Source organism: Ptychodera flava, chromosome 20 (genome assembly GCF_041260155.1).
Source record: "Ptychodera flava strain L36383 chromosome 20, AS_Pfla_20210202, whole genome shotgun sequence".
Taxonomy (NCBI): Eukaryota; Metazoa; Hemichordata; class Enteropneusta; family Ptychoderidae; genus Ptychodera; species Ptychodera flava.
In genome coordinates this window covers 33,172,399-33,188,088 of record NC_091947.1, presented here as the reverse complement: position 1 = coordinate 33,188,088, position 15,690 = coordinate 33,172,399, and the positions used below count along the sequence as shown (strand labels likewise).

At 36.9% G+C, this 15,690-nt stretch overlaps 1 protein-coding gene across 2 annotated transcripts in view; it reads left to right on the top strand.

The window, feature by feature from the left end:
- The window catches only part of LOC139120743 (ligand-dependent nuclear receptor corepressor-like protein), a 35,432-nt gene extending 20,607 nt beyond the window's left edge, over window positions 1-14,825 (top strand). The window contains exons 3-6 of one of the 2 annotated variants that reach the window (XM_070685291.1): window positions 879-964; window positions 8,280-8,385; window positions 9,127-9,328; window positions 10,542-14,825. In XM_070685291.1, the coding sequence (XP_070541392.1) occupies window positions 879-964; window positions 8,280-8,385; window positions 9,127-9,328; window positions 10,542-12,717 (2,570 nt within the window). In that variant the 3' untranslated portion in view covers window positions 12,718-14,825. Of the gene's footprint in view, window positions 1-878; window positions 965-8,279; window positions 8,386-9,126; window positions 9,329-10,538 lie in introns of both variants that reach the window. The other variant, XM_070685290.1, reaches the window with a different exon arrangement.
- Window positions 14,826-15,690: the final 865 nt, after the last annotated feature.

The window sequence follows — 15,690 nt, the reverse complement described above, 5'->3', positions numbered from 1 at the left end:
ATACATGTGTATCCTTCCCAAATAGCTGATGTCTGTATCATACACTTGATATTATAATTAGACATTTCAAAAGTGTATTAATTTATGACTGAGATACAGTTTCATCTAATTACAGATCTGTCAAAGCGCTTGCAGTATTGAACTGTTCAACATATTACTAGTATATTAGAATTCAAAGAATTTCACACAAAACAATCATTATAGGGAAAGTCTCATGATAATGTTTTGTAAATCTTTACAAACTAGCACTAAAGAATCTGTTGGACTATGCATGAAATGTTTCAGAGTATTTCATTGATGTGTCAGGTACTCAGCAAGAAGTTCCAAATGAAGTTTTGCATCTTCCGACATTTTCTGTCATTTTAAATTCTATAGTCTATGAAATTCACACTTTTCAAGTCCCCACGTGTTTGAAGCTCTGTCAAAACAAGCAAATGGTTAGTTTGTGTCACATATGTAGATATATCACATACATCTGTATATTACAATAAAGCTTTGTGTTATCAACTGAAAAATCTTTAGAGTGGCAGCATGTTGTGATGTAGTATGTGTATTCTATATGTAAATACATCACAGGTTTCAATTTTCACTTGTGAAACTTCACATGATGACTCTGAATAAGACCAACCATAATGAAAATTCCATGGACCTGTTTGACAGGACATGTAAGAAATCCTCGTTTCAGAACAGTCAAGTCTCGGACATTGATTCTTTATGAGATAGAAACTTGTTTTTTCCAAATTTCTGTGTCTCTATTACCCCCTCCCCAATCCCTCTGCAATCATTATCTCTCTACTCAGTCCATACCTGAGCAATTTCTATTCCGTCCATTCAAAATTCATTGAAGTATTCTGCGTGATATATTTTCCCTGTTTCAGAAGATGAAGAGGATCAGCATGATGTACAGGACTGGCATATGTATCAAGATTGCTCCCTCTGTTCAGCCAGACAGCAGCTTGTCACTGTAAGTGTCACCAAACCACATACAGCGATACACACACACACACACACACACTGACATAAAGACAGCTTTTTTTTATAAATGTCACCAAACCATACTCAAAGCAATGCACACCCAGACATTAACAAAACATTTCATATTTGCTCTTAATCACCACTCAGAGACATCTGTGCTTCTAGTGGCAGTTTTTTAGGAGACAAATATTTTTTATAGTGCACTTTGTAGAATCTAGTCTCAAGTACTTCTGCACTTGATTTGAAGATTTTACAGAGTAATAATTGCGTTGTTTTAATTAAATCACAATAACATAGTGAATCTTGAGAAATAAAGATATAGTGCAGCTCTCCTGAAAGAATTTTATTTTCAATTTACAGAAAATGCTTCTCAGTAACATAGGGTTATCCTCAATATACAGGGATTCTATACCAGATGACATTGTACAGCAGAGGTAATATCTGACATGTGCACCATTGAGGATAATGCCTTTGTTAAGTACAAGACACAAATAACTGTGTTGTAATGGATAACAATGTTATTGTTCAACTATTGTTCATATTCTTCCCTAGTATTTTTCTTTGTTCAGCAAAGAAAAATACAGTTGACATAATGACTGTGTCACTACAAGTTTAGGACTAGTGGTGATATGATCATTACGTCATGGGTATTTTCTGAGCCAAATGAAGAAGAATATTGGGGAATGATATACTTATCACATGCATAAGCCAAGAATTTGGTATTCTTTGCAAAATAAATGCAGTTTCCCTGAATGAATCAGTGGTTAAACATTTGAACAACTTTTGGAATAATATCAATAGTCCATCGTCACGTTGTCAATCATTTTGAATCGTCAGTCATGTGAGCAAGGTAAGTGACGAACGTCATTCGCGTTGTGTAAGGGGCAAATGCCAGACAATGCCGTCACACAGTTATACATAATTTCAAAGATAGTATAGGCCCTGAAATTTACCTTTGACAAAGATCTGCTGTTTTCCAGAACATAAGCCAACTGAATCTCAGTGGTGCCAACACTGTGATATTGGCAAAGCCGGTGGCACCCAATACTCATTGCATTGCTTATAAAGGAACACATTGTAACACGACAACTTGTTTCCACAAATTATTTTGTTTGTTTGGAATACATAGGTGTCATACCCTGGTGTTTTCATTGTTCAAATAATTTTGGTTTTAGTCTATGAAAAAATTATGTCATGACAACTTTAGAAGCTATGATACAGCCTAGTTGCCGTTCTGTACCCTCTTTCAAGTGGAAACGTCCAAGGCATGTACGTCCAAAGTTCAGGCGGTCGGCTCTGGGTCAATGAATATGAACCACCTCATTGGCAACAAAACTGAAACACAAGCATTGAAAATTTGCAGACTAGGCTTACTTTGTTAGATTCTCATTCTGATTTTTACAAAATCTTTGAAATCAGATACAAATTTGATTGCAGGAGAAATACCGGCCACCATGTTGTTTGCTTACATCGATGAGCTCATCGAAGATCAATAAAAAAAGTTTTGATGTTACAAAATTGATGTGGGTTGTCATGACAAAAAACTACCAGAAGATAAATCCCAGTATTTTTTGTCAAGGGAGGACAAACTTGGCTTGTGTATATGATAAGCAAAGTTGTAAGTGACTTCAAGCGTGTCAGGTACAAAGCATACAGAAATACAAAATTCAAGTGGCACGGTGACGAAATTGTAATTCAGCTGAAATTTTTTCACATAAATTCACAGGTTGTAAACCTGTCTTCACGTTTTGACTCAATGATCATGAGATGTATACTTTTTGAAAAATGGTGACATCTTGTCAAGGTTTCCTGTAGTTTACATGAAACTTGTGAGGTAAATTGTATCCAGTAAAGCTCAAAATTTATAGGACTGCACACCGCTATGATAATATGAGGTTATTACGAAAATGCCCCAAAGGATGCACAAGGACATTGGCGCAGTATATTGACTGACGTGAAGGGGAGGGCAATGCAAGGTGCCAATATACAAGTGCATCCTTTGCGGTACTTTGGTGATAACCTTAGTATTATACATGTACATCTTTCATTTGTGACTGTTGTCTGAGTATTGACTGTTTTTGTGCATTGTCAACAATTTTTCTTCTGATTTGTAGTGCAAATGTGGAACGCTATCGTGGACATGCCTCCAGGTAGCCTGTGCACTACACATACAGAGCGTGAAACATATTCTTGCAATCGTCGAATGGGTCCCTTGAAACTGCTGAACAGAGAGCGTGTAGATGCAGCTGTAGGGAGTGGGGCATTGGAAATGGTAATTGTTATGGGATGGACGTTCTGTATGGGTTTTTTAGCGCATGCAAAATTCTATTGTTCTATTGTTCTTGATGGTAGATGTAAAATAATGAACTTGCTATATAATGAAACTTCAGTGGTTACACATAAGTGTAGGGTTGCCGCCAGTAATTTTAAACGAGGGGACACTGTCCCGCGACCGTTTATTTTTGGGGACATTTTGCACATTTTGGGGACAACACGCATCAGATGTCAATCAAATTTTGTATTATTTTGTAACAAATTACATGTACTGGTAGTTTTACAAAATAAAATTCAAGCTACATGTACCGGGACCACATCGCTATGCTTGAATTTCAGGCAAGTAATTGCAGCGGTACTGTAACTGCCACCAATCAAAGCTCAGTCAGACTACAAGCAAGTTATTATATCAAGTGCAGGGTTTTAATTGCTTCTAATCATAGTCTCAAAGTAGGTAAATATAAGCCTCAAAATAATCATGTAAAACAAAGGTCATTGTCAGTATTACATATTTACTTGCAGACAACACCTAACACAGTTGATTTATGAATGCGCCCAATGTGACTGGCAGTACGCTAGAATGCAGGACAGTGGTTTAGTTCAGTGTTTTTGGACATTGCCGCAAAAGCTCGTCCTAGCTGCAACACGGCAGGTGTAGAACAAGCTAATGCATTTAGCTTTGAAACATTTTGTTCAAAGGATTTATTGTACTTTTGGAAGTGAACGCACCTGAAGATCACAAGAAAAAATTTTACAATAGTTACAATGTTATCAGTTGGCCAATGTTTGGAAATGGAGTACAAGAATGTGATGGCCTTAGAAAAATTGTGTACATGCTTTATGTGTTTTGGTCGACGTACAAGCCTTCAAATGTCATTCACTAGAGAACGATGGTAAAGCTTTTTACATGTTACAGTGTCCAGTTAGATGTAGTACCGGTACTGTACTATTGGAATTTCTCTGTATTTCAATTTGTATCTGACTTGAGTAGAGACACAGCCATGCGCCATTGCCTGAGAATATATTGACCATGCACACATTGTAACTGACGTGTTCAGAAAGTGTACTGTGTTCCAAAAAGACTATCTGAAATTTTGTCCATGTATTAACAGTATCGCCAGTTCATCACAACTTCTACACAATAGCATTTAATACCATCCTACTTACAAACCTTAAAGGCAAACAGCGTATTGCATACCCGTGGATTAGATGCCCTAGGTAGAAAATCTTGATGTTTAAATCTGATTAAATACATCTACCATACAGAGATGTGTACGTGCATTTGCAGTGAGACATTTCGGAAAACTGTAGCAAATTGAATTTATTCTTCAAATGCACACAATTAATTTCGTCAATTTATCCTGACAGTATTTTAAGTATTAGCAAAAATTGGATAATTGAAAATGTGGTGACTATTGGCTATATTATTGGTTGTTTCAATTCATTGATTAATCCCTACCACCTTTTAATGTGTACTTACAAGTTCTGCGTGCTGTCTCAGTGATATGCTCATCTCAATTGCTCTATTGTTCAATCAATAAAACTGCATGGTACCAGTGTATATCATGTCTACAAGTCCTGTACAGCTGGATTTGATAGGTTACATGAATTTTAGTATCTGAATCCTCATCAACCAACACAAGGTTATTCAATCATGTACTTTGCTTACAAGGGACTAAAGCGATGTTGATCAAAAATGTTCAAGAGGTAACCTCAAGGAAAATCTTGACAATTCTTTGACCATTTTTTAATGCGTCAAAAATTCCAGAATTCAGGCACGTCATGAATTTTTGCATTCATGAAAGAATGTGAACTGCAAATTTCAAAGGAATAGGAAATGGTTCAGTATGTACTGATGTATGCTAATGCTTTCCAGGCTTGAATGGAAATACATATACTTTGAATTAACACTGAGGAAGTTCAGAAAGGATGTGCAAATATGAAATCATAGAAAGTTGAACATTTTCATCCAACGTTGTTTAAGGATTTCCATATTCTTTTTCTTTTTCTATATTGAGAGAAGAGGTACATGTAGACGCATGACTTAGATTGCATTATGACTTTGTATTGTACAAAATGTATCACTGCTTTGTGCCAAATCCTGAAAAGCCCCCCAATAAAGAGACCTAAATTTCATTTGAAAGCAAAACTTGCTTCCTACATATCTATTACCAATCCTGAAATAATCAAATTTCTTCCCTTTTATTCTGGCCCAATGCAATCAAATACGACAGCAGCTTAATATTTCACATTTGATTGATTGCCATGGCAACCATTGTCACCCTCATCATCAAGGGGTCCATCTCTTTGTGGCAAAGGCCTTGGCTACAACACTTGACAAATCAGGCTTTGAAAATAAGTTATGTAATACAATGTGCTAAAGGTTTACCACCTTCAGTGAAATATCTTATATGTGCCAACCTCAATATGTCATTGAAATATTTTATGTCAAATTAGAAGATTTTAAAAATAATGAGGATAGAACAATTTTACTTTTATTGCTAAACATTTGTTTTGATCAAGCTGCAGGAAAATTTTTCAAAATTCCTGAGGAGAAAAATATTGATGATGATGCTTATACATGGAATGTTTTTCAAGCAAATATGATCTAGATGTATATCCAAAATTTTGTACGGAAATTTTCTGTGTTGAAAAGCAATATTAAATTAAAATACTTTGTTTTACTGAAGGTTCATTAGACTGGTATGTATTTCAATTTGAAGCCACTCATCATACAAATGATGTCAATATCACATGTAATGGAAGAGATGAATTATTTCAAGGCATCTTGAAGTATGCAACAAGTAGTTGAATCATTATAACTTATAGACAGAATGTGCCTGGGGTGACAGACTTTTACAGTACCTTATTGGTCTACCGGGGGGGGGGGGGGGGAGGGGGAGGGGGGGGGGCAGAGGCACTCATTCTGAAGCTCACCATCTTATTTTTGTAAACACTGAAAATTTTATTTTTATCTGCTGAGTTAACACAGTGTTGTCAGCCATTTTGAATTTTAAGTCTCGGTTAATATTCTGTAATTTTTTTGTCAAGTACCAAAGTTTATGCGATGACCCCTGATTTTTATTCTTTATTTTAAAAGGGAATGGTTAAGGTCTCAATGAGGAAAGTTTGGGCTAAAGTCTGCCAATTTTTAGGCACGAACAACCTTAAATTTGGCTGTAGCTATTACTAGACGTGGAAACTTTTGTGCAAGCAAAGAGAAGAGAAACTAAAATAAAGATAAGGCTCACTATCATCACATAATACAGTAGTACACCACACAAAGTTTAAACTAAAGTTTTCACAAACACGACACCCTATCATCCATAAATATAGCATACTAATGTCCAGTGTTTTGAATTAGAACATTGCTGACATAAAAGGAAGACAAAACTGCCATAAAATATCAGAAGAAGCCTTGACATGTCCAACCTGGACACTTCATTGTCTATGATTTAATCCCTAATGTTGTTGCTCTAGACGGAATTTAATTACGTTGTGCAATCTGTCTTCTGAGAAAGAGACAGAGAATAGTTTTGATAGATATGTTGAATGGTGTAGTTTCACATGAGCAGTTTGCATAAATATGAGATATTGCCAAAGTGAATGCTAACCTTTGGACAAGTACAGCACACACTCTGACATCCAGTCAATTCCTTTACCTAAAGTGTTATCACTCAAACTAAAGACAAACAAATCTTAGTCGTATGACCGTTGAGGAAATCATGAAATATTCTTTGCTAAGTGCATTTTGAATCTTTGAAAGATGAATCTGAGATAGAGAAGAGATTGCCCCATGAAGCACAGAATACTGTTCAGTAAACTTAGAAGACTAACAGTGTTGTCAGATTTAGTAGGTGTGTCTGTAGCAATTTACAAATTTTGGCAAAATACATTTATTCACGATCAGTTCTAAATGTTTCTAAACTTCCTGTACCACAAAGCAAACAAAATTGGCTCATGTCTGTATTGTAAATACACTGTAGCCACTGGTTGTGGACACCAACCAACATTTTAAAGTCTTGAAATGCAGTTGCGGCACAGATGATCCATGAAATACTTTCAGTACATAAATAAAAAGATTCATCTTTCAAAGGCTTTTGTGCCCAGACAGACATGAATCTTCAGATCAGGCCAAGATGAAGATCTACAGATGTTAGACCAGCTTTAGCAAGTCCCACTCAGAAACTTGGATTTACTGCTCAGTGAACAAGCACTTTCTCTTCATACAAGATTATCCATTTCAAGATTATCCAATTCATACCAAAAGAAACAGTTTTAGTAAAAATTATGTTCAATGACGTAGTCTTGCCAAAAGAAAGCAAAATAATCTCTTTGCTACAAAACCAGTTGGAAATATTTCTGATAATTATAACTGCCTAGTTTTGTGTCTGGCTTAAATTCTGACTTATAATATAAATAAATGATGTGTATTGGATGAAAAATTGCTGAGAAAAGGCCAAGATGATGGCTGTACTGTCCCATTGACAATTAGACTGGAAATCTACAGAGTATCATACATGTCTGTCTTCAAAATGAGAATAAATAGCAGGCTTATAATTTATGATACATTTTCTAAATAACTTGATCCTGTAGCTTTCTCAAAGTGGGAATTATGACGATCCCAGTCAATCTCAGCGACTTAGTGTTGTCTACATGGATTTGTCAAACAACAAGAAGGATTTGTGTGTCAGGGAAAGATTAGTAGGTGACGTAGCTATACAGGGTTAGGTACAGACATGTAATTGCCTGCTGATGCATAGATTTGACCAAGATCCTGACAAAGAAAACCTTGTTGTTCCCACTCCAATGGGAATAGCATATAATTCAATATCAGTTTTCCATCTTTATCCGAGTCTGTCATGATCATTTCCATGCAAATGGACAGGCCTCAGTTATAGGATATGGAAAGTATGTTTTGTAGTCGTAAGTTTTCTTTGAGGAGAGGTATTGATGGAATTATTTTAGTGTACAGTGCATGCACTCAGCAATGATGCAATGGTGTCTTTTTGTGTGTTTTTTCACTCCAGGAATCTCTGGCTAGGCATCAACGATACATAGACAACATGAAAGTAGCAAATAACAGCCAGAAACACAATGTTTACCTGGAGTACATGCATCCTGATATCCTTAGAGGTAAGCTATTCTCATTCTTGTTTTCATATTTTTTGATTTATACAGTTATGTGTAACTCACTGGGTTTATGAAGCATATTTAGATCCAAAACCTCGTAGAAAACAATTTTTTTGACATATCAACATTATGGAGCATGCTTTTCTTATAGAAACATAACTAAGATATTAGGTACTATCTGCTACATCACTTGTCCACTTTACCATTTTGTGTTTGAAACATGAATATAAGAAAATCTGGTGAAAGATAGATGAAATTTTGTCAATGTGAACTGTACTTCATTTGCAAGCTATCTTATTTCTGAGTGTTTTTTGTAGACTGCTTGTCATATTTTTTTGCTTGTCAAATTTCTGGAAGACGGTGCAATTTTTACTTTGTATAAATTGGAAACTGAAAAAACTTGTCATTTCAGTGAAAATATTGCATAGACATACCGGTACTGTTGTATGGGGCATCCTCTTTGCAGCCTTATGTTTGTCAAAGTTGCCATTTATTGCTAGAATGTTGAATTCTATGACTTGGCAAATTTTTGATGACACTAAGCAATAATATGCACAGCCAAACAGTATGCCCTATAACTTTAAGATTTCTGCACCCATTGAGGCAAATTTGGAATTTCTTGAATTTTTCAGTAGTCAGCTCAACTGATACATGAGTCAAGTAGAAAACTGTTACAGTTAGACATCAAATTGGCTGAAGAGGGCACACTTCTAATCTATTGTATGTTTAATATAACCATTACAGAAGCTGACTTGTACAGTATACCAGAGACTTCATCATCACAACCTCCATCCCATCCACCCACTCCACTGCCGACACAAGTCTCCCTAGAAACAGGATCACCCCAGCCACTTGATCTGAGCAAGAGGCCTCTTTCTCCAGATATTCCTAATGGCAAGAAGAATGGAAATTCATTCCTTCGAGTGCCGTCAGTCAAGTCAACAGGGTGAGGCAACTCATCAAACAAATATGAAAACTGAAATTTATTTTATTGACTTGAAAAATTTATACCATATAGCCAAGAGAGTGAGACATCACATCAAACAAATATAAAAGTGAATTTTTTTATTTGACTTGGAAATATACATTCTTTTTGTCGAACCAATCTGTGGAAGTTGATTTGTACACTTCTCTAAAAACATTGGTTGTTTTATAATAGGCTATAGTATTTCCGTTTGGTGAAAGTAGATGAATGTGTGTGATGTCCATCACATCCTGCACTTTGAGTAATTCATATTCCGTCATTTATCCGCAATATTGAGGGCCAAGATGAAACACTGTGAGCAAAATGCTGTCAGGATAAATGGAATATTGTATCAACAGGAGCTGTACACTATAGACCTTTGATGACAGATCATTCAAAGCCTAGTAAAGGATATGAAATAGTCCATCCCATGTCATTTATAGCTAAAAGATGGGTTTCTAGTTGTACTTCCATGAGAAATAAAGTAAAAAACCATCAATATAGCATCTATGAATAATTTCATATAACCACATGAGTAAATTATTCAAGGTATTCCTTCATCAATTTATTGTGTTTAGAAACACTGTCACTGGAATGAGCATTTTACTTATAGAAAGCAGCAATGGCATTAATCAAAAAAAGTGTTCGGTACACAAACATTTATCAGTGTCTAATCACTGGTGCAAATGGCAATAATGCAGTAATACACCCCATATAAAGTATTGTAACAAAGCTGACAATAAACATGATTTTCACTGACCATCGACGGTGATTTTTGCTAACTTGACCTGATAGTACAGTACCAGTAATAGTTTGTGTGACAACAATCTGTATCACAGTGGGCTCCTAAATACCGTAAAACAATTTGAATAAGCATCATAAACTTTTTTGGCATTTTTGGATTTTCATTGCATTCAGCAGATTTTTGATTTAGCTAAAGAGTTATCCTAACCGTATAGAATTTAGGTAACAGTCTTAAGTGGCAGCATCTTAAATAAACAAATTGACAGACTCTGGATGCCAGCTAGAAATACAAGTTTTGTACTTTGATTGTCATGGTGATATTGCATGTTGTGACTTGAAAGTGTTAATGTTCACAAGTTTGAAATGTTATGGCAAACAGAAATATTTCATAACTATGTTTGAAGTCAAGAGATAAGACCCTGATTGAATGATCTTTATTCATTTCCAGCAGGCACCAACCTGGTGAGGGACGTCGTGGACGCCCACCTTTCAAGAGTTCCTACAATAGCACTTATACAGAGTCTGACCTGAGACAAGCCATTCGCGATGTACGCTGTGGTAAGCTTGGTACAAGGAGGGCAGCCATCCTGTATGGTATACCCAGATCAACCATTAGAAACCATCTGAACAAGCCTGATGTGTGGAAAGATGAAGTAAGACCACATTCACCCAGGGAGAACTCCAACTCCTCCCTGGGTGATCTGCTGGAGAAACAGTCTACTGTATCCAATGCTGACAGTGTGGAGAGTGCACGGAATGATGAGAAGGAATGGAACGGAAGCAGCAAAGAGGTTGAAGAAGTGGAAGATGCGGAACCCATGGAAGTCAACAACAAACATGAGAACTCTGAGATTGGCACTTCAATTGAAAGCAGCTCATCCATCGTCGATGGTGAAGATGTCGACCCAGTCACCAAACTTCGAAACTTTTTGAAGGAGAAACCCGATCCAGAGGAGATATGTAAGCGTAGACTTACAATGGGTGAATTAATGAATGATAGTACATACACAGGAATGGTTGAATCAATATCTGACCAGTATAGCAGCCTCAAAAATAAACGAGGTTCTCTCAATTATGCAAATGAAATCAAGTTTCCCTTCCCTCCTAACGTTTTCCGTCAACTTATTGAGCAGAGAGTGGTTGAGAAACAAGAAATGCAGCGCTCAGAGCAAGGTGGCAATTCAACTACACCATTGAAAGTACCAACCTACAAACCACTGAATCCCCTAGCAGGTCAGTCTGAGACCACTGATAAGTCAAAGCCAAGTTTGCTCAAAGACTTTGGCCCCAGGAAGAACTCGTACGGGGATACCATCGTACCCAAATCACAAAATTTTGTGGATATAACTCTGAAACGGAGGAGGAGTGAAGAGCTTGACAAGCCACAGAAGCAGTCTCGTCCAAAGCGAGGCAGATACAGGTGCTATGACAGGGATAACTTAGTTCAGGCTGTTGAAGCTGTGCAGCGGGGTGAGATGACTGTAACCAGGGCAGGAAATGTCTTTGGTGTGCCCCATTCTACGCTTGAATACAAAGTCAAAGAACGACATCTACAGAGACCCAGCAAACGTGCAAGTAGAAGACACCGTGACTTTTCCGCTGAAACTTCGTCCTCATCACCGTCAACATCGCCAAAGTCATCGCCCACATCGTCATCATTAGCAGCTGCTATATCAATGTCATCCTCACTTGCAACTTCTGTATCTTCCTCCTTCATCGACAGGAGCATCTCAGCATGGTCTTCGACAGAGCGCCCTCGATTAGTACCCAGCATTCTGCGGAAAAACCGGTCCCAGACTCTGAGCAACAACATGCCAACCAGTATGTTCACCTCACTCCTGGATAGACCACCTCTGTTAACTGTCTCCGGCATGGATGAAAGCAGACGGATCCAAGAAGTGATGGAGGCCCTTCGGGGAGGCTCAGCATCTTCCAGAAGCATGCTGGATTCGGCAACAGGGCAAAGCAGTAATGCCTCTGATTGCTTTATAGTCGGAGATGTGCATCCAACATCTCCCACAGATCAACCAAGAAGCCTACGTGATTTATTTGACAGGCATGCCTTCAGATATGAGAAACATCTCAGTGACTACGGACCCTTGAGTACAGTTGACTTTGATTCCAGTTTCAAGGCTGGTTCTAGCAGCAGTGCTGAGGGAGGGTTGGGCAGCTTCCTTCAGAAGGAAAGTGCAAAGAAAACTACCAGCAAATCTGATGCAGACAAAGCTTTACACAAAAGTGCAATAGAGTCAGATACTAGTGCAATATACCAACAGAGTTTGAGTACAACTATTGATACGGCTTTGAGAAATATAATGAGTGCTTTCCACAGGAGCACATCACAGGAACATGAACAGGGACAGAACAAGTCTGATGCAAAGGAAACTGAGGTCAAACAAGAGAAAAAAGAAGCTAATAGGTCAGATAGCAACGGTAAGTTTCTGCAGAAGGACGACGATGTGAAATCCAATGAATTCAAAGCAAAACTGAGGAGATCATTTGAGAAGACAGCTCAAGATATTGGCCATGAGATGCTGTTGTATGAAGACAAGGAAAGCTGTGATGGCGAGGAAACGGAATTCAGAAAGCTGGCAAAGTCGAAGTCAAGTGACAAGTTTTTGAAGTGAAGCGCCCTCTGTGGCCTGTGACATGGTCACTTTTGTTTGGTGACATGGTCACTATTTTTGCTCCTATGTGGGAGATTTACACTATGAGGAATGCAACTCAGACACTAGCGCCTTAGTAGGGCAAAAAATTGGAAGCGTTAATTTTATACACAGAAAGCATTACCTATGTTGAATTATGAATCAGATTACATAATATTAAGAAAGCTGCATGCAAGATTCAATTATTGTGTGAAAATGGTTGTTCACAAATTACAACTCTCGATTTCGTAGGTCAAGTGTGACAGCATTATCCTTAGAAACAAAATGAATTGTCATGTTATCACAGAAGTAGAAACATGGTCTTGAAACAGAATTTGTAGGTATTGATTAGAAAAAAGTCATGATATGTAATAGGAAATAGAGAAATCCTATCAGAATGTTTTTGTTTGTTTGTTTCAAAGGATAATGCCTATTTTGATGGACCCAGTACAGTGTAATAGGTCCTTAAAGGAGAAAAATCACATTAATGACACAATCACCACTAATAATCCTTGTTTGAAGAGATGGAGTTATATTACATTATTTTAGCTTGATTAATTTTATCATTGACATGATAATTTGTAACTGTGATTCTTACGAGAAATGTTTGTCTACCCAGTGTGATGGTGTCTACTCCAAAATCTCAGATTTCATATTTTTTTGTCTGAGTATCCCGCTGTGCCTGAATGAAGTGAATGGTGGTGGTTATAATAAGTTGCCCCTCCCCCCTTGATGTTGTTGATGTGTAGATCAGTCCCCGTTTTGTAAGATCTGACAGAGGGCTATACCACATCCAACTGGAGGGGGGTACAGGGTGGTAACATGGGCTTTACTGAAACCAAAGATGAATCCCTTTGGCTTGCTGATTAGTCCTAATACTGGATGCTCAGGGTTTAAAACTTTTAGATACAAATGTCAAACCTTGCGTAGCTAGTTCTAGGTTAGAATAGAGTATGTCTTTCCTTCAGGTGAGTTCATTCACAAGGAATATTTCTCACATCTGTAGCTTCTATAGCAAGAATGTAGTTTTCTGGGTAGACTTGCCCTTGCAAACATTTTATGTACAGAGTAGGCTTATTTGAAAAATGTTTTTCAATTTTTAAGAAAACAAAACTTCGTAGTCAATTAAGGTAGATATATAATGAAGTTCATGGTCATCATTGGATAGACATTGAACACATTCACTTTGTATTCTGTAGATGTATTACAACTTGCATGCAAAAATGAAGTGTTTGCAATGAATTTGTACAGTAATGCTGTATGTAGCAAGGATGTTTATATTTGATGTTGTGTCTCTTGAGGGTTTTATTTTCAACACAGTACAGAGAAATGAGAGTGCTGTCTTGTTTTAAGTAAGATCTCTGATTACAAGAGTGAGTAGAATCTTTTTTTATGTCCACTCAACCCAGACTGAAGGGAAAGAAAATGTCAAAATATCTTTTTTTTCCAACTGCCATTAACTAAACAAAGTGAACAGAAAATTTGATATCTGTACCAAAGTTGTAAACATACTGACATAATCTGTACAGCAGACTCTATTTCTTTCTTTCTTTTCTTTTTACAAATTGTACAAACAGAAGGGTTTGAGTGTCGGCAACGCTGAGTTTGTTTTGCAAAGAGTACATTGCTGTTGTTTACTTTTGACTGCCTTTAAGTTATGATGGAACTTTTACAAATTTTAGTTTGAAATGAAGCGCTTTGCCTTGCATTTGTTAAAAATGTGAGCATTCCATGACCTGAGCTAAAACAAATGAGACAAAAAAACAGTAAACAAACAAGAAAAATTGATTTTGAGAAGCAGTTTTTTTTATTGAAAAAGAGTACGTAATGCATAGAAGAGAGATTAGTTGTCTTTTTTTTATGAAAAGCAACTGCAGTAAATAGTTTTATTTTATGTCAACATTGCATTTAAAATTGCAGATAGTTCTTGTGAGTCAGTTTTGAGGTGGAAAAGTCTGCCATCTGGTGGAAGCAAGAACCAGAATGAACAAAGACACAAAATGGACAGGATCCAGCAATGCCATATTAGCCTAGTCTGTGTATGTGTGTTTTTGTCTTCTGTTTGTTGTCTATTAAATATTCAATGTTTTGTTATGTCTTGTAAGTGTTGTCTTTACCAAATACTTAATTTGAAATTTTGCTTCTTTTTTTAAACAGTCATAGTTGCCAATATTACAGTGACTTTGTAATTTCTTCGCAAAATATTTGTTTAATAATTTTTTGCATTTGCGTTATAAATATTGTGATCCTTCCATGTTCTGTTTAGTGGAAAAATGCATTTTTTTTCATATCGTTCAAACTGCCACAACAAAGTGGATTTATTTTCAGAGAGTTTATTTTTGTGTCATCTTTCTAGCAAAGGATGTGCTTTGTAGTTGTGTTTAATGCCCAGTTAAATCACAAAGATGAGAGAACATCATTCTGACAATAATGCAGACTTTTTAGCAGGAGAAATTATGTGTGTTGTGTTTAACAGCGTAGTCTAGCTATCACACAGACTACATCAAATGTGTGACTGCATATCACTTCTGAACAAATCTGGTCCATCACTCACTCACACAGACAGCAAGTAAACCAGAGAAACTTGATGAAAACTAGCTTTCAATAGTGATTAATTTAGTTACTGCTACATTTCAGACAAAATGTTCGTAGCTGGCTGGCTTTCCTTTAGTTACTTTTATCCATTCAGAAGAAGATCACTTTTCTTGTTTTCCACTCATGTTAACAAGCTTCTCCATAGTTTGGTATATTCGTCATCATGGCTTATCCATGATTGGCTAAAGTAAGGTTTCATTGGTGTGAAGGGGTCGTAACCAGTTTGTTGGTGGAGAGTGTTTATTAATGCTAGGGCTGCAATCAGTTGTGAGGAACTCATAGTGATATGTGTATGAGAGGGTTTTCCCCATGCATGAGAGAATTTATACGTGACTGAGAATGGTTTAGGATTGGCTTTGG